We start from the raw sequence: 22,033 nt of genomic DNA, 5'->3' as shown, positions 1-22,033 counted from the left end.
CACTTCGCCATCCCCACCAGCCCTCACCTCCATGCCCCTGACCCCACTTCCCCATCCCCACCAGCCCTCCTCTAGGAACCCCACTCACTGCTTCCTGCAGTGGGCGGCCGTGAGCAGCCACTGTGGATGCACCAACGCCGCCCCGCAGTAGAGCTGGTTGGGTCCTAGCAGCAGCGCGGCCTGCCATTGCTGGCTGTGCTTCTCGCAGTCGGACCCATTGATGATGCGGCTGCTGCTGTTGTCCGACCGGGCATCTTCCCTGGCCCCAGCTCCAAGGTCTTGGTTTCTCCCAGAGGGCCCAGTGTTAGAGGAGCTGCCACAGGAACCGTCATCGTTTGCGAGAACACGCTCTGGGGTGGAAAATGGGTTAGGCGGGTCTCAGAGGCGGGGCTTGGGCTCGGGGTGGGTCTCAGACTCCAGAGGGCGTTCCAGCTAGAGGGTGGACCAGCTAGAGGGTGGGTGTCTGACCTGCTGAGGGGGCGGGGCCAGGGCCTAGGGACGGGGCCTGGAGAAGAAGAGTGGCACCACTGAAGACCAGGCTTACGCCCAAGGACAGAGCCCAGGCTCAGGTAGGGTTACTGGACTCGTAAGTGGACCTCACGGATTCCTGGAATTGGCTACAACGAAATGAGTGGCACCACAGGAGGGTAAAATTGGGTACAGGATTCCTGGACAAGCTCAGGGATAGAGCCAAGGCTGTGGGGGCTGGAGCCTGGGGATGGGAGGGAGATCAGGGCTTTAGGGATGGAACTGCTCTCAAGAAGTGGGGCCAGGCCTCAGTGAATTGGGTCAGGGCTGGGGGCAGAGAGGGGTTTGGAGTCGACTTGGTTAGGGTCAAGGCCAGGGTTACGTGTTGGAATCTTCTATAAAGAGGTCTGAATTTGGGCAGGGCATGGTGGCTCACGCCTGAAACCTCAGCACTCTGGGAGGCCAAGGCGGGCAGATTACCTGAGGTCGGGAGTTCGAGACTAGCCTGGCCAACATGGTGAAACCCCATCTCTACTAAAAACATAAAAGTACCTGGGTGTGGTGGTGGGCGCCTGTAATCCCAGCTACTTGGAAGGTGGAGGCACGAGAATCACTTGAACCCAGGAGGCAGAGGTTGCAGTGAGCAGAGATCACACCGCTGCTCTCCAGCCTGGGAGAAAGTGAGACTCTGTCTCACCAAAAAAAAAAAAAAAAAAGCTCTGACTTTGGAGAGGGCTCTAGAAGGTGCCTGCAGCATAGGGGGTAGAGCCTGGCCCAAAGGGGTGTGGCCTGAGGCGGGGTTCGACCAGAGTCGGGCCTAGGGGCGTGGCTGAGGAAAGGGGTAGGGTCAGAGTTCATGGGCGGAGCTAGGATTCGGAAAGCAGGAGCTGGAAAGAAGGGCTCAGCTTAGGGGGCCACGTGGAGGGGAAGAGCAGGGCTAGGTTTCTGAATTCTCAGACGAAAACATGCCTCCCCAATCCTGTCAATCCCCTTCTCTCACACACAGACCTACAGACTGCATAGATGCCCTCCTCCATCCTCAGTCCTCCCGTGCCCATTCACTGGTTCTTACAGTTTGTTTTGTTTTTGTTTTGTGTTTTTGTTTGTTTGTTTGTTTTGAGACGGAGTTTCGCTCTTGTTACCCAGGCTGGAGTGCAATGGCGCGATCTCGGCTCACCGCAACCTCCGCCTCCTGGGTTCAGGCAATTCTCCTGCCTCAGCCTCCTGAGTAGCTGGGATTACAGGCACGTGCCACCATGCCCAGCTAATTTTTTGTATTTTTAGTAGAGACGGGGTTTCACCATGTTGACCAGGATGGTCTCGATCCCTTGACCTCGTGATCCACCCGCCTCGGCCTCCCAAAGTGCTGGGATTACAGGCGTGAGCCACTGCGCCCGGCCTTTTGTTTTGTTTTGAGATGGAGTTTCCCTCTTGTTGCCCAGGCTGGAGCGCAGTGGCGTGATCTCGGCTCACCGCCGCCTCCACCTCCCAGGTTCAAGTGATTCTCCTGCCTCAGCCTCCTGAGCAGCTGGGATTACAGGTGTGCACCACTACACCCGGCCAATTTTGTATTTTTAGTAGAGACGGGGTTTCACCATGTTGGTCAGACTGGTCTCAAACTCCCGACCTAAGGTGATCCGCCCGCCTTGGCCTCCCAAAGTGCTGGGATTAGAACCATGAGCCACCGCACCTGGCCTGGTTCTTACCCTAGCTGATGACCCTGCCACCGCCATCATTCACCAACTCACCCCAGGGACCAGGCACACAACTGCAGTTACAGCCAAGCACGCATGCAGTTCTGCGGACAGGCACGCAGTGCGTCCACAGATGCAGCTAATGGTGCAGCTCTGTGTCCAGGTACACACGCTCCCCAGGTACACACCCTCCCGGGCAGCCTCATCCGCAGTGTCTCAGTGTCTCACAGATGCCCCGTGTGCTTAGATCTTCAGACTGCCACATACTCTTCTGCACACAGGCATGTTGACATGGTGACAAAATTATGCTTGCTGGACACTTGCATGCTGGTGCCCAGCATGGCACAGTGCAAGTCAGTCACCTAGCACGCATCTCCCAGAGACAGCCACCACTGCACCCTCTATCCCTCCAGGCAGGGACAGAAACTCCAGACACACTCCAGGCACCATCACACACACAGTAGCATTTACACAGCCTCACACAGACACACACAGTCACATACAGTCACCAGTACATAGAGCTTCAGGCAGTCACAAGGTCACAAATGTAGGCACTCATAATGTCACACTCAGCCACAATCAGGTAATCGCCTGCAGGCACACAGTCGCACATTTCCGTGGTGACGACCACTTTTGTTGCATGCAATCCCAGGACCTCAGGGACAGGCACTGCAGATACCAGCAGTCATGTACAAAGCCAAGTCGCCACACACAGCCAAACGCACAGTAAACACCACCAGTGCCACACACATTCACCCACAGAGTTGTGGAACCACACACAATCACAAAACCACACACACAGTCTCAAAGGGTCAGCGCCACCTGCTGCATGGTCACCTGATATGGGAAAAGGCGTCCTCCTCTCCCTCACACACCGTGGCAGTCACAAGGCCACATACAATCACACAACCACAAATACAGACAGAGGCTCACATTCACCCAGTCCTGAAGTCATGCCCAGACTCACACAGTTCCCCAGGGGACAGGCGTTCTAGTGCCGCAGGTACAGTCCCCCCAGTCCCATGCCCCGCCCACACCCCCTCCACGCCCCAGAGTTCTGGTTACCTGTGACTCCCAGAAGCAAGGCTGTGATCAGAGCACCGAGCACCCACATCCGGGGGCGTCCTACTGTAGCCATGGCCGCTGCACCTGGATGGGGGGTGTCAGAGGCCTGGGAAGCCCAGGAGATCCAGGGAGCCCTTAACCCACTTCCTCTCCCTCCCCTACCTTATTTTCCCCAGGTAGAGAGGAGCTAGGACGCTGCCCCACCATCATGCTGTGCCGAGACCCAGGCACTATGGAATTCAGAAGACAGGAGTCTAGCAGCCTCCAGAGGGGGCGAGGAGGGGAAGACAGAGTTGTGGGTGCAGGGCGTGCAGACACCTCTCCTTCCCTGCCTGCTGAGCCACCCTCCCCAGGCCTCACCTGCCCTGTCCCCCAGGTAGGGGGTGGGGGATTTGCTCCCGGCTCGGCTGAGGACTTCTTGGGCCTGCGCCTTCCCGGCCGCTGCCTCCTCCTGGGCGTTGGGCGCTGCACGGGCCTGAGTTATAACCACGCACTGCTCCCTGGGGCGCATTCCCGGGCAGTGAGGTGCCTATCGGCCTCAGCAATCACTCCTCCTGCTCCCCCATCTCCACCCCAGAGCACCCCCCACCCAGTCCTGAGTGCCACTCCCTGCCTTCCTGGCCCAGAAGATGGGGAGGGGTCTCCGGAAGCCAGGCCAGCCCCCTCCCTGCCTCCTCCAGCCTCAGGGATCTGGCCTCTCCCCAACTGTTCTGGCGCCTGGATCTCTTTCTTTCTGCCCTGTGTTTTTCTCATTTGACCACTCTGTCCCCTCGTTACTCCTTCTTCCACCTTCCTCTCTGTTTTTCCAGAGTCTTTTTCCATCTCTCCGTGCTTCTCTCTCCAGCCTCCCTCTTTTTCTCTCCCTCCTCACCTCTCTCTCACTCTGTCTCTCTCTGTCTTTCTGTGTCTCTGTCTTTCTCTGTCTCTCTCTCTGTCTCCTTGTCTGTCTCTCTCTGTCTCTCTGTCTCTTTCTCTGTCTCTCTCTCTGTCTCTGTGTCTCCGTGTCTCTGTCTCTGTGTCTCTGTCTCTGTCTCTCTGTCTCTGTCTCTCTGTCTCCTTGTCTGTCTCTCTGTCTCTGTCTCTCTGTCTCCTTGTCTGTCTCTCTGTCTCTGTCTCTCTCTCTCTCTCTCTCTCTCTCTGTCTTTGTCTGTCTCTCTCTGTCTCTTTCTCTGTCTCTCTGTCTCTCTGTCTCTCTCTCTCCCCGTCCCTCTCCAGCCTTGTTCCCCTCTCTTTGGGACTCAAGTGTGGCTATCTCCCTGTTCCTCTGTCTTTCTGTGCCTCTGTGATTCTTTCTTTTTTAAAGGTTCTGTATGATTTGTCAAATATACCTTAGAGTTCTCAGCCCATTTATTATTTTTTATTTCACTTCTGCTCTATTTGTTCACGGCATTTTTTTAAGGTATAATTGAGATACAACAAACTATTTGTTTGTTTATTTATTTACCTGAGACAGAGTCTTGCTCCGTTGCCCAGGCTGCAGGGCAGTGGCGTGATCTTGGCTCTCTGCAAACTCTGCGAGTGATTGTCATGCCTCCAGAGTAGATGGGATTACAGGTGTGCGCCATGACACCTGGCTGATTTTTTTGTATTTTTTTAAAAGTAGAGACAGGGTTTCACCAGGTTGGCCAGGCAAACTCCTGGCCCCAAGTGATTCACCCACCTCTGCCTCCCAAAGTGCTGGGATTACAGGCGTGAGCCACTGCGCCTGGCCCAAACTGCATATTTAAAGGGCACAATTTGATGGCTTTGGGGACCTGTCACATGGCCACCCATGATCAGGAGGATGGTCCTAGTCACCACCCTGAAAACTGTGCTCCTGCCCCTTTGTGTCTGGGATCCTCTGTTAATCTCTTTCTTTACACCTCTGTCTCCTTTGTGTCTTTCTCTATCTTCCCTTTTCTCTCTGACTCTGATTCTTCCCAGGCTGTCTGTGTGTTCTCTGTGTGTTCCTGCATCTGTATCATTCTGTCCCTTCCTCTGTCTCTCTTTCTCTCCCTCTGTCTCCCTGTCTCCATCTCTCTTGCTCCCTCTTTTTTCCTCTCTCTCCCTCTCTCCTTTCCTCTCCCTCCCTCTCCTCCCCTCTCTCCCTTTCCCTCCCTCTCTCTCTTTTCCTCTCCCTCTTTCCCTCTCCCTCTCTCTCCCCACAATTTCTCTCTCTCCCTCTCTCCTCCGTCTCTGTGTCTCTCTCTCTCTCTTTCCCTCTCTTTCCCTTTCTTTCCCTTTCTTCCTCCCTCCCTATCTTTCTGCCTCCCTCTCCCTGCATTCAGAGGGAGCCCTCAACTCCTTCTCCTGATTTCACTCTGGGCCCAGGACGTGGAGCAGAAAGAGGCAGGGACCCAGTCTGGGAACCTGCAGGTGCCAGGGCCCAGCTGGTGTGGCCAGGCATGGGCGAGACAGTTGGGCAGGGCTACCTGTTGTTGGGAAAATAGGTCAAGAGGCCAGGAAAGGGGCAGATGGCTTGGGAAATGGGCATTGGGCAGGGAACCCGAAAGGTGGCTTCTCCGTCCCCACTCCTGGGCCATCCGAGGCCACCTGTACTGACCTCTTCTCCACGCTGGCTGTTTTTTCTGTCTGCCTCCAGCTCTTTGCATCTGTCTTCATGTCTCCCTGCCTCTGTCCTCACTAGGAAGCAAGAGTTAATTAAACATTCACCTGTGATGTGCCGGACTGAGGTGTCCGTGAACAAAATGACAAAGATGCCCGAAGATCCTGCCCTCTTTGGGTCCTGATTCCTTGAGGGCGAAAAACTAACCGAGCTGTGTTAAATAAGAGATTTTAGAGCCCTTAAGACTGGTTTTAGTGCACAGGAAAAAAAAACAAAACTCGAAATAACAAAAACCTATTCTGAGATTTGTTTTGATTATGGTAATTAATATTTCATTCATTAAAGTGAGAAAACTAAGGTCAGGCGTGGTGGCTCGAACCTGTAATCCCAGCACTTTGGGAGTTCAAGGCAGGCGGATCACCTGAGATCAGGAATGTGAGACCAGCCTGACCAACATGGTGAAACCCCCGTCTCTACTAAAAATACAAAAATTAGCGGGGCGTGGTGGCGGGCGCCTGTAATCCCAGCTACTCCAGAGGCTGAGGCAGAAGAATCACTTAACCCGGGAGGCGGAGGTTTCGGTGAGCCAATATCACACCATTGCACTCCAGCCTGGGTGACAAGAGCAAAACTCCATCTCAAAAAACAAACAAAAAGTCATCCACTTCCTTCCATCATGTTGCCATGATAAAATGTTGTGTTTCTTTAATTCTTAAGATGAAGCCCTCGTCTGACCCGTCCTTCTTCCCCCAGGCCCTCAGGATCAGGTCCGAGTTCTTCTCCCTGGCACTTGGTGGCATCATCTTCCGCTGACCTACATTTCCAGCCACGTCATTCATTTCTCCCACCTCAAACCCCAGCCTCCGCCATCTGGGATGGTTCCCAGGTGCCCTCACACCCCTTTTCTACATGCTGTTCCTTCTGCGAGAATGCCGTCCTCCTGAACTTCTCCATGGGGTGAGCTCATATCCAGCCTTGCTTTCCTGCCCTCCCAGGCTCAGCCCCACCTCAACCCTCATCTTTCCTCCCTGCACCATCACCTCAACCTCCTCCCTAGCCCCAGCCTCCAGTGCCTCCCCTCTGGTTTATCCTGCATATGGCCCCACGGCTCCCCATTGCCTTCAGGAGAAGGTCCCCACCTGTCACGCTGCCATCTGAGGTCCTTAGGGATCTGACCCCTGCCTTCCTCTCCCATCACCCTTACCCATGCATGGTGGCCTTCCTACCCTCCACCCTCCCTGCTTTTGCTGTGACAAAATAAGTTTAGGCCAGACACAGTGGCTCACACCTGTAATCCCAGCACTTTGGGAGGCCAAGGCGGGCGGATCACAAGGTCAGGAGTTCAAGACCAGCCTGGCCAACATGGTGAAAGCTCACCTCTACTAAATATACAAAAACTAGCCAGGTGTGGTGATGTGCACCTGTAATCTCAGCTACTGAGGAGGCTGAGGCAGGACAATCACTTCAGCCTGGGAGGTGGAGGTTGCAGCGAGCCAAGATCATGCCACTGCACTCCAGCCTGGGCGACAGAGTTAGATGCCATCTCAGTGAAAACAAAAAATGTAGGGGCAAGAGCCATCCTTAAGGGGTAGCAAGGTGGAGGTGTCAAGGGTGCCTTCCTGGAAGGGAGGAAAAATCAAATTGGGCTGTAAAGGAGAACTGAGAATATCTAGATTTCAGAAAGGTAGAAGTAAAATTAAAGCAAAAAGCCCCACTCATAATAAAATTCACTCTTTATTGAGGGCATGGTGGGCCAGGTGCTGTTCTGTGCATGTCGTGGGTGTGAAACCTTAAATCTTCCCAACAGCCACTGCCTTATGGGGACTATATCAACCTTATCTTCATTTTTCAGATGAGAAACCTACAGTAAAGGAAGGTATATCCCAAGGAGACACAGATACTAAGAGGCATAGCTGGGATTCCAGACACATGGCAGGGCCTCTGCAGGAAGAAACCAAACGTGTGGAATAATCAGGGAGGGGAGATGCCTAGAAGGGATTTTCCTGTGTGCTCTTAGTGGTAGGGGGAAGACCTCGGCCCAAGTCCTCACTCATCAAGTCTTCCCCAGTGATGCCAGGATGGAGCTGGGGTAAAACCAGGGAGAATCAGGGCTCTCGTGTCGCTGTCTTTATTAAGCGTCAGGGTCAGAGCTGGGCAGGAGGGGAGGGGAGGCAAGGTCTTGGTGAGAGACGTTCTGGAACCAGCCAGTGGGGTGGTAGGTAGGTCAGGAGTTGGATGTCACATGCCAGGGTCACTTGGCCTGAATGGTTTTTCGGATCCAATTAGTGTATCTGCAGACATTGGTGTAGACTCCTGGCTTCTCCTTTGATCCACATGGGACGTTACCCCATGACACAAGGCCTCGGAGGCGGTCTCCGCATACCAGCGGACCCCCAGAATCGCCCTGTGGGAAAGAGGGAGAAAGTCAGATACAGATAGAAAGCAAGAGACTGCGGGAGTGAGAGAGACAGAGACAGAGACATGTAGAAAGGGACAGAGACACTCAAAGATGGAGAGAAAGACTCAGACACACAGAGAAAGAGAGACAGACACATACATGCACAGACAAAGGTTGCGAGAGACTAAAGGAGACTCAAACACAGACACACAGAAGAAATGCCAAGATGCCAAGAGAGGAAGAAAGAATAAATTTAAGAATGGAGCCAGAGGTACAGAGGCAGATGGAGAGAGGAAGAAAAGACGAGGGCAACTAAGACTAAGGAGGGGGAGGAGGGGTGTAGGGGAGAGGGAGAGGAAGGAGGAGGCGGCGGAGGAGGAAAAGAAGATAAAGAAGAGGAAGGAGGAGGCAGAGAAGAGGAGGAGGAAATAATAAAACCCAGGGGAAGCCGGGCGCAGTGGCTCACACCTGTAATCCCAGCACTTTGGGAGGCTGAGGTGGGTGGATCACCTGAGCTCAGGGGTTTGAGACCAGCCTGGCCAACATGGTGAAACCCCATCTCTTTTTTTTTTTTTTTTTTTTTTGAGACGGAGTTTCACTCATGTTACCCAGGCTGGAGTGCAATGGCGCGATCTCGGCTCACCGCAACCTCCGCCTCCTGGGTTCAGGCAATTCTCCTGCCTCAGCCTCCTGAGTAGCTGGGATTACAGGCACGCGCCACCACGCCCAGCTAATTTTTTGTATTTTTAGTAGAGACGGGGTTTCACCATGTTGGCCAGGATGGTCTGGATCTCTTGACCTCGTGATCCACCCGCCTCGGCCTCCCAAAGTGCTGGGATTACAGGCTTGAGCCACCGCGCCCGGCGAAACCCCATCTCTACTAAAAAAACCCCACAAAATTAGCCGGGTGTGGTGGCGGATGCCTGTAGTCCCAGCTACTCAGGAGGCTGAGGCAGGAGAATCGCCTGAATCTGGAAGGCAGAGGTTGCAGTGAGCTGAGATTGCGCCACGGTGCTCTAGTCTGGGCAACAGAGTGAGACTCCATCTCAGAAAGAAAGAAAGAAAAAAAGACCCAGAGGGAGACAGCTAGGGCAGGCTCAGGGAGAGATGTGCCTTGCACTATTCTGTCCAGGGACACCTCTCCACCTTGTGTGCTGAGGACAGTCTTGCCTGCCTACCCTTTCTTTGCATCCAGCTTGCTATGTATCGCTTTCCCCGTCTCTGTCTCTGTTTCTGCCTCTGTCTCCCTCTTGGTTGGTCTCTGCACATCCTTCAATGCATTAGTCATTCTGGCGTAAAGAGGAGAGACTGGATGGATGACAATGGAGAAAACCCAAGTTAAAGTATTCGGGAGGGAGTCACCTTTCCCCAGCTAGTGTCTCCCTCATCCAGAGCCTGGTCGTTTCTGAGCTGGATTCGTGGGGGCTCCGTTTGAAGGACAGTCCCCTCACACCATCTGCCTCCTTACTGCCTCTCTCTGATTTTTTTTTTTTTTTTTTTAAGATAGAGTCTGGCTCTGTCCCCAGGCTGGACTGGAGTGGCTCGATCTCAGCTCCCTGCAGCCTCCACCTCCCGGGTCCAAGCAATTCTCCTGCCTCAGCCTTCTGTGTGGCTGGGACTACAGGCGTGTACCACCATGCCTGGCTAATTTTTGTATTTTTAGTGGAGACAGGGTTTTACCATGTGGGCCAGATTAGTCTTAAATTCCTGACCCCAGGTGATCCTCCCAACTTGGCCTCCCAAACTGATGGTGTGACAGGCATGAGCCACTGCGCTCAGCCTCTCTGGTTATTGATCCTGCCACTTCCAACCTTGTCTCTGCTGGCTGTGGCTTTATATCTCTGCATGTCCCTGAGTGTGTCTGTGTTGAACTAAGTCTCTCTTTCTTTTCAGGGCTTGGGTTCTCCCTCAGCCTGTCTCTGTCTCTGTAAAGCTCTCTTGTGGCGCATGTTTCTCTCTTCCTGTCTCGGTCATATTTTTGTGCCTTCGTCCTGTCTCTGGCTGTGTAACTGGCAGGTCCCGGTTACCTCACCTGGCAGGAATCCTTCCCGTACTTCTCATCCCCGGCACACAACATGTTCTGGGTGATCTGGCCAGGGTAGGCACGCTCACACTCGTCAAGGGACACCAGGTGAATGTATGCACACTGGATGGTGTCAGGGAAATCACCTGTTAGGAGAGAGATGAGCCAGGCTCAGCCCAGGCCCTGCACTCCCCACATCCTCTCCAGCCATCCCCCTTCCCCTATAAGTCCTTCCTCCCCTATTCGTCCCTCTTTTGCATTGGTTCCCCTCTTCCTGTTTGTTTTTCATTCTTACAACCCATTTCCATTGTCCCTGCCTCCTAATTGGTCCATCATTCTTCCTTCTCATTGGCTGTGTTCCTCATTAATAGTCTCTTCTCCCTGAGTCCTCATTTCCTATTGGTTTCCTTTTCTCTTAGGTCCCTCCTCCACTTTTCTCTCTTCCACTGGTCCCACCTTCTTTAGTCATTTCAGTTTTGACCTGGAAGTCTCTTCTATTAGTCCCTCCTCTACTGTACCCCTCCTGCTCGTTACTCCATTCTTCATCGGACACTTCTTGCCTATTGATTCCTCTTGATTGGTCACTCTGTGACCATTGGTCTTTTCCTAACTGGCCCTCTCCCATTGGTTCTTCCTTTCTATTGGTTCTTCTTCCAATGATTTACCTCCATCATTGGTCCTTTTCTAACTGTCCCCGCCCTCCCTCATGGGTTGTCCCTTACTATTGGCCCTTCATCCAGTGGTCTACCTTCCTCATTGGTCCTTTTCCTAACTGGCCCTGCCCTCCCTCTTCAGCTGTCTCTTCCTATTGGTCTGCCTCCCTCTTTGGTCCTTTTCTAACTGGCCTCACCATCCCCCATTGCCTCTCCCTTCCTATTAGACCTTCATCCAATGGTCCACCTCCCTCATTGGTCCTTTTCTAACTTGCCCCATCCTCCCCCATTGGTTCTCCCTTCCCATTGGCCCTTTATTCAATGGTTCACCTTTCTTATTGGCCCTTCACCCACAGGCCCACCTTTCATGGCTCCTGCTGATCTATTGGACCTGTTTTTTTCCTCTAGTGACTCCTCTGGACCATTGACCCTTTCCCCTTAGTCCCTCTTCCATCAACTCTACATGCATTCACTGTCGTCATTCACATCCTTCGGTTGTCCCTTGAGCTTTATTGGTTTCTCTTCTTCCATCAGTTCCTTCTCCATTATTCCTTCCTGCTCTTCAGCACATCCTGATCAGTCTCCTTTGATGGTTGACCTTCCTGATGAGAGTCTCCTCACTGACCTTCCCTCTTCATTGAAATCTCTCCCATGCTAGTCACCCATTGGTCTACATTTTCCATTGGCTGGTCACTCATTGGCCCAGCTCCCAAATTCACCCTCCCTCCCCCTTAACCTTTCTCCCTTGGAAACCCTGTCCCATTGGTTGTCACCATTAGCCAACTTCTCCTGGCCCCTCACCCATTGTCCCACCCTCCATCCTTTGGCCCACCTTCCCCAGTAGGCAGTAGCCAGTTCCCTACCAGCCTCCCACTACTGACCATCTGCTGTTTTGCCCCAGCCCAGGATGTGGCAGCTGGTGTAGTTGGCTGAGCAGTCCCTCTCCAGAGGAAGGGGCTGGATGAGTTCAGAGAGCTTGGCTGGGTGTGCCAGGCGCAGCAGCATGATGTCCTGGTCATGGGTGGAGGCATCGTAGCCAGGGTGGATCACAGCCCGGACCACAGAGCTCTGCTCCTGTGAACTCTCCCTTTGCCGAAGGTTATGCTTCCCCAGGAAGACCTGAAGATTCCTGGGAAGGAAGAGGGCTGGGTCTCACCTGAAGCCCTTGGACTACAGTTGAGGCTTCAGAAAGGGCTGGGAAGTCATGAATCAGCTGGCCTGCTCCTCCCACAGTCTTCCCCTCCTGAGTAAATGGCAATTCCATCTTTTCAGAATAATCTTGGGGGCTATTCTTCACCCTCTTTATTTCATGCCCTGTATCCAAGTTGTCCAGAAATCCTTTTCCCTCTCTGAAGCATATCCAGAATCTGACCACATCTCACCATTTCCACGGCTGCCATCTTGGCTTGAGCTGCCTTTTCACTTCTTACCTGGACTAGAGCAGCGGCCTCCTCACTGGGCTCCCCGCTCTGTCTCAGGCCCTGCCCCCCACAGTCCATCCTCCGCAAAGCAACCAGAGATATCTTAACAACGTAAGTTGGTCCTGTGCCTCCTCTGCTCAGCCTCTCCTATGACTCCCATCTCACTCAAAACCAAATCCAAACCCACCGTCCGATCTCTCAGACATCTCCCCATCTCCCCATCTCCCCTTCTCTCCCTCTGCTCCAGCCAAACACTGGCTTCCCTATCTTTCCTTGGACACCAAAGAGGCCTTCCCACCCCAGGGCCTTTGCACTGCTGTTCCCTCTGCCAGCAACTCTGTCTTCCAAGTATCTGCATAATTCACTCCCTCAGTTCCTTTAAATGTCACCTCTCAGGGAAGCCTTCCTTAGTTGCCCAATTAAAATACAAGTACCTATTCCAGTAGGTAATTCCTATCTCCCTCCCATTTCTGTTCCACCAGAGAACCTATCACAATCATCTGACCTGCTATATATTTATTGTTAAATATTTACTCATTGTGTTGTTTCTCCTTTTTGCACAGCAAGGCTGTCCACTAAATGTTACGATGGCATAATCTCTGTCTGCACTGTCCAGACGTGGCTGGGGGAGCCACAAGCTGCAGGTGGCTGCTGAGTACTTGAAATGTGGCCTGTGGAGTTTTCATTTCATTAATTTCAACATAATTTGCTATATGTGGCTGATGGCTACCTTACCAGACAGTGCAGCTCTAGGATGTCAAGAAGGGGATTTTTGTTCTATTCAGATATAGTATCTCCAGTTACTTGACCAGCACCTGGCACATGGTAGGCATTTGACACGTATTCATGAAGCAAACAGTCAGACATCTCCCATGGCTCCCCATTGTCCTAAGAATAAAGCCTGGGCTTCTCACTTGGCATTGGAGTCCCTGCGCGATCTGGCTGCGGTCACTTTCCTTCTCTCTCAGCACCTTCTGGCCTCCAGTGAACGGGGGAACTCTTTTCTGAGAATACTCAAGATAGTTCTCAACTCAGGGGTGCTATTCCTGCCTTTCCTCTGCCCCGAACACTTTTTCCCCATCTTCATGCCTCTGCTTGGATTTTATCTCATCAGAAAGTCCTTCCTGACCCTCCTCCATCTAAAGTAGGTACCCCTATTCTTTTCCTTCATAATTTGTAGTTATATGGGGTTTTGTAGGGTTTGCTTTTTATTTTTTTTGAGACACAGTCTCGCTCTGTTGTCCAGGCTGGACCTGCAGCAGCACTCTGTAGATCACTGCTCACTGCAGCTTAGAGCTCCTGGCCTCAATTGATCCACCTGCCTCGGCTTCCCAAAGTGCTGAGATTGCAGGTGTGAGCCAATGTGCCCAGCCCAATTTGCTGCTTGCTTTTTTTTTTTTTGAGGCAGAGTCTCACTCTGTTGCTCGGGCTGGAGTGCAGTGGTGTGATCTTGGCTTACTGCAACCTCCACCTCCCAGGTTCAAGCGATTCTCCTGCCTTAGTCTCCCAAGTGGCTGGGACTATGGGCATGTGCCATCTCGCCCAGCTAATTTTTTGTATTTTCAGTAGAGATGGGGTTTTGCCATGTTAGCCAGGCTGGTCTCAAACTCCTGACTTCAAGTGATCCTCCGGCCTTGGCCTCCCAAAGTGCTGGGATTACAGGTGTAAGCCACCATGCCCAGCCCCCACTTTTTTTCTTAAATAACTGCCCATCTACACCTTTCCGTCCTTGTGCTCCCGAGGGCAGTGGTGATGTGTGAGTCTCATCCATTGCTGAATCTCCACTGCCCAACTCGAATCTGGTACTTAGCAGGTGCTCTGAGTCAATGTGCATCAAAGGAATGAATGATGGTGGTGGGGGGCATCTCGAGTCTCCTTGGGCTTGGGGGAGACCACCCCAGGGACTGTCACTTGCTGTTTCTCTGCACCTCAGTTTCATTTGCAAAATGGTGCCAGAGTCCCATGTTGTGGGGATTCTGGGAAAGGTGTATAAATGGTTTCACTCAACACCTGATTGGTAGTTAGCATGAAACACAATGGCAGCTGTTGTGAATCTAACTAGTGAGGCTCAGTGCCCGGGGTTTTCATCCCGGGCCCTCCAGCTCCTCCATCTGTGCCTGCTTTTTGGATGATCTCATCTAATCCCATGGCTTTAAATACTACCTGTTTGCTAATGATGCCTTCATTTTTAACCTCTAGCCCTGACCTCTCCTCTGAGCTCCAGAGGCCTCCCCAGCCTCCCTGCTGGGACATCTCCCAGCATCTAAAACTCACCGTGATTAAAGCAAAATGTCAGATGCTCCCCTCTCCACACCCAGCCTGTTTCTCTTTCCTTCTCCCCCAGCTCAGAGAAAGACATGGCAAAACACCCAGTTGTTCAGGACAAATACCCAGAAGCACTGCTGCTTCTCTCTCCCTCCTGTTTCTCATTGCCAAAATCTTCTGGCTCTGTCTAAAATCCATCCTCTCAAGGTATTCAACTTCCCTCCATCCCCACTGCCACCGCCTGGGTTCAAGCCACCCTCTTACGTGGTCAGATGAAAGCAACAGCCCCCACATGGGTCTCCCTCCCTTTCCTCTCACCCAGGCCACTTTCCACTTAGTAGCGAGGGTGCTTGTAAAAATGCAAGTCAGGCCAGGCACGGTGGCTCTTGCCTGTTATCCCAGCACTTCGGGAGGCTGAGGCAGGTGGATCACCTGAGATCAAGAGTTCGAGATCAGCCTGGCCAACATGGTGAGACCCCCCCCCATCTCTACTAAAAATGAAAAAATTAGCCTGGCATGGTGGTGCACACCTATAATCCCAGCTACTTGGGGTGCTGAGGCAGGAGAAACACCGGAACCCAAGAGGCAGAGGTAGCAGTGAGTCGAGATCGTGCCACTGCACTCCAGCCTGGGTGACAGAGCGAGACTCCCTCTCAACAAACAAACAATGACAAAACTGCCCAGTGGCTTCCTACTGTGCTCACAATTAAACCCAAATGCCCGTCACGCCCTGCAGGTGCCCAGATGATCCAATTCCCCCATTAGAAGGTAAGTTCATGAAAACAGCAATTTTGCTTGTTTTTTTTCCCCCACCAACTGCTGTACCCCCAGGGCCTGGCACATATGAAGTGCTCAATTAAACACTGGCTGAATGCACCTGGCTATTGGATGGCCACACGCTGGGACGGGGTGGCGGGGGGGATGCCTGTGTCACCTCCTGCCTGACATCTACAAGACACCCTCGGGGTCTGGTCGCATCTGCTGTTCATTCACGGCGTGGACTCACGGTTTTTTGCAGTGGGCTGCTGTGAGGACCCACAGTGGATGGATAAGAACACCACCGCAGAGCAAGTGGCCCGAGGTGTAGAGGGCAGCTTGGTAGGGGTGACGCGTCTTTTCGCAGGGTCCGCCATGCACCAGCTTATTCTGCTCCTCTGCCCAGGCTGAGGGAGAGAGGCTCTGAGTCAGAGAGAAGGTTGGGAGAAACCAAGTGCACCCCCTCCAGGTGAACGCCCATCAAGGTTGCTCAGGTGCAGTGGCTTGAGGCAGGAGGATTGTTTGAGACCAGCCTGGATAACACAGTGAGACCTCGTCTCCACTAAAAATCAAAAAACTTGGTCGGGTACGGTGGCATACACCTGTAGTCCCAGCTATTTGGGAGGCTGAGGTAGGAGAATCCCTTGAGCCCAGGAGTTCGAGTCTGCAGTGAACTATGGGTCATGCCACTGCACTCCAGCCTGGGAGACAGGGGGACCCTGTCTCAAAAAAGAAAAAAAAAAAAGCTGCTCTGTATTCCCACCCCCAAACTTCCCATTCCCATCACGAAGCCAGGCTCCAGCTTTTCAACCTACCTCCTACCTCTTCTCCGTCTACAGCCCCACCCCTAAAGCCAACCCACCCCTGAACCCTCATATCTTCGCCCGTCCCACCGAATTCCCCATCTGTGTTCCCCACCCTTAGCCTAATCCCCAATGCCGTCCTCATTTCAGACCCCCACCCCAACCCTGTGCGTATCCCCATCAACAAGCCCGATCCCATCGGCAAGCCTCCCCCTTTCCAGTGTCCTTTCCCCACCTGCAGCCATCAGACTCAGCACCACCAGCAGCTTCTTCATGGCCGCTCCTGAGAGGGGAAGCCACACGCTCCATTAGTCATGGCCTCAACCCTGCCCCATCTCCCTCTGCCTGCTCTCTCCCCAACCTCTCGGTTCTGCCAGGCCTGCTACCTTCTCCGGCCTTGACATCTGTCCTTCCCATCTAGCCTCCTGATTTCTTCTTTCCCAACCCACGTCTTTCATCAGAGGGACCCACACAAACAGTGCCAAAGAGAATCCGAAACTATGTCCGTGGGTCCAGTGACTCACGGTGAGATTCTGATTAAATCTTTCTAGTTTCTTGAGCTCTCATTTGCCTTCCTGTTGAAAGGAGAGGGTTACCCTAGGGGGCCCTAGCGTTCTTCCTCTCTTTGGGAGCTTTCCCCTGCACCTGGCTCTGTGCTCTCCAGTCACCACCCCGCCCACCCCTACAGGTTCTGTGATGCCCGTGATCTTACCTGCTGTAGGCCACTGGGCCTCCGGGCCTCCGGGGGTTCTTGAGTTGGGGAAGGGAAAGCTTCGAGACAAGGAGGCAGAAAGAGTCAGAAATGCGGGGAGCCGTGGGGAGAGAAGACACTCAGAGGCAGTGACAGAGCCAAGCAGAGGACGCAGGGACTGCAGCACCCAGGGCTGCAGGGACTGCCAGACTCACACCCCCCGCTCTTGGGCTTCCTTGAAGGAGGCTGCTTCTGTCCCTAGATGCTTCTGCGACTTCCTTTTAAACACCCCCATCTCCCCAGGTCCCTGAGCCAGGAGATTGGTTCCACCCTTTTCCTCCTTACCCAGGCCTCCCACACACATTCCTCCTGCCCCCACGCTGTGCTCCTGCTGACCCCTGACCAGGCCTCCAGGGAGGGGAGCTCTGGATCCTGAGTGCAATGAGGGCCTGGACTCCTGGGTCTGATGGAGGAGGGGCTGAGGGGCTGGGGGCCTGGACCCCTGGGTCTGAGGGAGGAGGGGCTGGGACCTTAACTTCTGGGTCTGAGGGAGGAAGCACTGGGCCCTGAATCTGAGGCAGAGGCAGTTCTAATCTGCTCAGTCCTTAGACCTCCAGGTTTCGGAGAATGAAAGTGTCTGAAGACTGAAATTCCAGCCTCTGGGGCAAGCAGATGGTGCCCCAGGCCTTCCTGCACCCCCAGCGCTCTCTGTGCCACCTAGGGACCTGCAGGCCCTCACTCCAGGCTCCAGAGCCCTCAGGTACTGGGAACCAGCCTGCCCGGGTTCAGTAGGGTTGGGGTGACTCACACACCTGCCCGTAAGTCCCTCTGTGTGCTGCCTGCTGACCTCCGTGTCCCCAGGAGAGAGCGAGCCAGCCACCCAGGGAGACAGCATGTGACACCACACTGTCCCCGCCCCTGCCCCAGGCTGGGGAGCAGGCCCAGGCACTGTGGGGAAAGGGCCCAGGAACAATCGGGCTTTGTCCGCCCCTAGCACCCCAGTGCCATGCTCCCAGCAGCTCCGTGCCTCAACCTCTCTTCTGGCAGGCGGGTGGCCACATCAATGGCTTCCCATTGTTACTGTCTGACATACCTCCTTTGCAGCCTCCGACTGCCCAACATTTCGGCACTCCTCATCCTTCTGGTCCTTCTTCTCCAAATCTGCCCTCCTCTGAGGCCTCTTGCTCCATCTTGTCTCCCAGCCATGGAGAGGAGGGGGCTTCTCTCTCTCTCTCTCCCCCCCATCTCACTCTCTGTATTTGTGTCTCTCCACCTTTTTCTCCACTTTGTTTTGTCCTTTCTCTGTTTTTTTTTTCTCTCTCCCCCCCTTCCCTCCCTCCCTCCCTTCCTTCCTTCCTCTCTCTGTCTCTCTTTCTCTCTTTCTTTCTTCAATGGAGTCTCACTCTGTCACCCAGGTTGCGTGCAGTAGTGGTGCAATCTCGGTTTACTGCAACCTCCGCCTCCCAGGTTCAAGTGATTCTCCTGCCTCAGCCTCCTGAGCAGCTGAGATTACAGGCGCCCATCACCACGCCCAGCTAATTTTTGTATTTTTAGTAGAAACAGCGTTTCACCATGTTGGCCAGGCTGGTCTCGAACTCATGACATCAGGTGATCCACCCCCACCCCCTTGGCCTCTCAAAGTACTGGATTACAGGTGTGAGCCGCTGTGCCCAGCCTCTCTCTCCCTTTCTTTCCCCTTGATCCTCTGACTCTCTGTGCTTGTCTTTTCCAGCATCTCTTCGAAGATTTCCCTGGGGAGAAGCACTGTGTTTACCCAGAAGGGAGTCGGGTTCCCCAGGAGCTCTCGGGGATCATTCCCCAGCGATGGGGAAGACAGCAGGATGCCGGAGGACTTGGGGCCTTATTGATGAGATGCGGACACACAGCAAAGAGGTGTGGGGGTTAAGTGGGAATCGGCGGGCACTTTTGAGAGTGACGCGGGGCTGTGATGAGATGTTGGTGCTGGGCAGCAGCTGAGGGATCCAGGAAGACTCGGGAGCTGCCTTTGAACTTGGGCCTAGAAAGCTGAGCCCGTAGGTCAGGCGGAGAGGCCATGAACGTGCCTGGCCTGTGCACATGGGAAATGGCAGGCAGTGGTTGGGTGGTTGGTATGGGCTGGAGGGCAGGAGTGTGTGTGTGGTGGAGTGGAGGGAGAGGAGGGGGAAGTCGCTGGGTAATCAGGGCGATGACAGGAATGAAATTTGGCTCAGCACCTGCTTGGCCTGGGCACTGCAAGTAACATACAGATAATTATTTTTTCTTTTGAGCAAGGTCTTTTTCTGTTGCCCAGGCTGGAGTGCAGTGGCACCATCCTTGCTCATGGCAGCCTCAACCCTCCTGGGCTCAAGTGACCCTCCCACCTCAGTCTCCCCAGAAGCTGGGACCACAGGCATGAGCCACTGCTCCCGGCCAACCCTTTTCTTTCCCTTGCATTAAATCTAATTGTCACCTTACATTGCCCAGCCCCCATCACTGCAGGGATGAAGACTACTTTGGTATTCAGTATCCTCTCTGGGTGCTCCTTCACACTTGGTCCACACTGACCTCAGCATCTTCTTCTCAGGACCTGCCATCCACACAGACACCAAGTCTGACGTTGCACAGCCCAGTGACCAGGCCCTATCCCTCTGCCTCCTCTCTCTGGGGGATCCCTTCCTCTCTGTCCCCACAACCCCAGCCCCGGCTCAGAGCTACGTCTCTCCCACCTGGACCAGGCCTCCATGGAGGGGAGCACTGGCCCCTGAGTGCAATGAGGGCCTGAACTCCTGGGTCTGAGGGAGGAGGGGCTGGGGGCCTGGACTCCTGGGTCTGAAGGAGGAAGGGCTAAGGACCTAGACTCCTGGGTCTGTATCCCTCGCCTGACCCCAGAGAGGCCTTTCTATGCCTTGTGCTGACCCTGCCCCACCTCTCACAGCCCTGTCCCCATCTCCCTTGGGACCAAGTCCCAGCCCCTGAGCCTGGTGTTTGGGAACCTGCAGCATCCAGAGAAGCCCTGGCAAATGAAATGTGATGCCAGGCATGCATGCGCATTTACGTTTCCAATACCACACATTTTTTTTTTAAGTAAAAAGATTTAAGTGTCCATACCACAGAAAATAAGGGTGTGAAGTAATGCCTATGTTACTTATCTTGATTTACCCATTCCACAATGCATACATACACGTATCAAACATGATGTTATACACCAGAAACAGATACGATTTTTACTTGTCAATTAAAAAATAAACTTAAGGTCAGGCGTGGTGGCGCATGTCTGTAATCTTAGCACTTTGGGAGGCCGAGGTGGGTAGATCGCTTGAGTCCAGGACTTCACAACCAGCCTCGGCAGCATGAGAGCCCATCTCTGCAAAAAGAAAAAACATTAGCGGACATGGTGGCGCACACCTGTAGTCTCAGCTACTCAGGAGGCTGAGGTGGGGGAATTGCCTGGGAGGTCCCGGCTGCAGTGAGCTGTGATTGTGCCACTGCACCCCAGCCTGGGCAACAAAGCAAGACCCCTGACTGAATAATAATAATAAATATATTCAAAAGAAAAAAAATTAAAAAGAAACAGGAGCACCTAATAGTTCATTGAATTCAATATATTCAAAATATTATCATACGAAATAAAAATAAGAAAATTAGTAAAGGGATTATTTGCCTTCTTGCTTTTTGGCACCCTGAGTGTTTGGAATCTGTCGTGTCATATATATTTACAGATGTCTCGGTTGGAGCTCATTTTAAGCCATCAAGAGCCCTGGACATGGCTGGACAAGGTGGCTCATGCTTGTAATCCAAGCACTTTGGGAGGCAGAGGCAGAAAGATCTCTTGAGCCCAGGAGTTCAAGACCAGCCTAGGTAATATAGTGAGTTATCTCTAAAAAAAAAGAAAAAAAAAAAAAATCACCTAAATGTGATGACACACATCTGTGGTCCCAGCTATGCTGGAAGCTGAGGTGGGGAGTTTCTTGAGGCTGGATGCTCAGGCTGAAGAAAGCCATCATCATGCCACTGCCCTCTAGTGTGACAGAGCCAGACCCTGTCAAAAATTTTTTTAGAAAGAGGCCTGAGTGGTGAGTGGCCCCCACGCTGCATGGCACAGCTATGCCTACTTCCCCATGTGGCTCCCGCTTTCTAGGTCACATCAAGCTTCCCTGACCCATGCCATGCCCTCTGGCCTCTCCTATTCTCCCTTTTTTTGAGATGGAGTCTCTCTGTCACCCAGGCTGGAGTGCAGTGGCGTGATCTCCACTCACTGCAACCTCCGTCTCCTGGGTTCAAGCCAGTCCCTGCCTCAGCCTCCTGAGTAGCTGGGATTAAAGGTGCATGCCACCATGCCCGGCTAACTTTTGTATTTTTTGTAGAGATGGGGTTTCACCATGTTGGCCAGGCTGGTCTTGAACTCCTGACCTCAGGTGATCTGCCCGCCTCGGCCTCCCAAAGTGCTGGGATTACAGGCGTGAGCCACTGCACCCGGCCTATTCTCTCTTCTTAGCACGTTTTCCCCACCTTTTCCTGTCAGTAACCTGTCCTTCAAGTTTTTGCCTGGACATCACCTCCTCCAGGAAACCTTCCCTGAACACCACCCAGCCTCCACCTGCTGCGGTTGGATTACTCATTCTGTCATGTAAGTTCCCACAGCTGGTGTCTCGGTCAGTCTACCCTGGACTGGGGCCACCTGGATTGACATTCATTGTCTCTTCCACTGGACCGTGAGCTCCTTGAGGGCAGGTACAGGGTTGATTCATTCCTGTGTCCCAAGCACCCACATAGGACCTGGCCTGGAAGAAGCCTTAGGAAACACGACCAGATGACTAAATGACTTCCTCACACCCACTCCCATTTTACAGATAAGAAAACCGAGGCTCAGAATGGAAGTTCATTGCTCAACATCAAACACCCAGGAAATGATGGCGCCTGAATGGGAGCTCAACTTCCAACGTGGCCCATCCCTTGCTGACCTCACTGGGTCTGTCTTATGACAGTATGAGGTGAGTGAACTTGAGAGGAATTGTTGAGAGCTGGGTGGGGAAAGAAGGGAGGTGTTAGGCTGTGGGGAGTGGAAGACTTTGAAAAGAAAGAAATTCCTAACTCTAACCCTTCTCTGGTGACCTTTGTGGTTTGCCATCTCCGCATTCCTTGAATGCCCATTTACTGGATATTTTGCTCCAGATTGACCTGCTCTGCAAAAATCTTCAATAAATAAATCCTTTTGTCTGGGTACAGTGGCCCACACCTATGACCCCAGCACTTTGGAAGGCCGAGGTGGGAG

At 53.2% G+C, this 22,033-nt stretch overlaps 2 protein-coding genes and 1 long non-coding RNA gene across 3 annotated transcripts in view; 1 reads left to right on the top strand and 2 right to left on the bottom strand.

The window, feature by feature from the left end:
* Positions 1-3,699, bottom strand: part of KLK5 (kallikrein related peptidase 5) — a 9,527-nt gene extending 5,828 nt beyond the window's left edge. The window contains exons 1-3 of the mRNA XM_037732798.1: positions 3,588-3,699; positions 3,228-3,311; positions 89-350 (exon numbers count right to left, since the gene is read on the bottom strand). Of these exons, the coding sequence (XP_037588726.1) occupies positions 89-350; positions 3,228-3,300 (335 nt within the window). The 5' untranslated portion in view covers positions 3,301-3,311; positions 3,588-3,699. The remainder of the gene's footprint in view (positions 1-88; positions 351-3,227; positions 3,312-3,587) is intronic.
* Positions 1-21,976, top strand: part of LOC119468681 — a 24,838-nt gene extending 2,862 nt beyond the window's left edge. The window contains exons 2-4 of the long non-coding RNA XR_005197425.1: positions 18,515-18,675; positions 21,257-21,388; positions 21,612-21,976. This is a non-coding gene — a long non-coding RNA (uncharacterized LOC119468681). The remainder of the gene's footprint in view (positions 1-18,514; positions 18,676-21,256; positions 21,389-21,611) is intronic.
* KLK6 (kallikrein related peptidase 6) lies at positions 7,488-17,766 on the bottom strand. The gene is made up of 7 exons (XM_017512484.1): positions 17,595-17,766; positions 16,804-16,862; positions 16,327-16,374; positions 15,539-15,695; positions 11,728-11,975; positions 10,203-10,339; positions 7,488-8,176 (listed from the first exon to the last, which is right to left on the bottom strand). The coding sequence occupies exons 1-7, from the start codon at positions 17,675-17,677 to the stop codon at positions 8,024-8,026; spliced, it is 885 nt and encodes a 294-aa protein (XP_017367973.1). The 5' UTR covers positions 17,678-17,766; the 3' UTR covers positions 7,488-8,023.
* Positions 21,977-22,033: the final 57 nt, after the last annotated feature.

The sequence above is a fragment of the Cebus imitator genome, unplaced genomic scaffold (genome assembly GCF_001604975.1).
Source record: "Cebus imitator isolate Cc_AM_T3 unplaced genomic scaffold, Cebus_imitator-1.0 Scaffold473, whole genome shotgun sequence".
In the NCBI taxonomy this organism is placed as follows: Eukaryota; Metazoa; Chordata; class Mammalia; order Primates; family Cebidae; genus Cebus; species Cebus imitator.
This window is presented reverse-complemented; position numbering and strand designations above follow the sequence as displayed.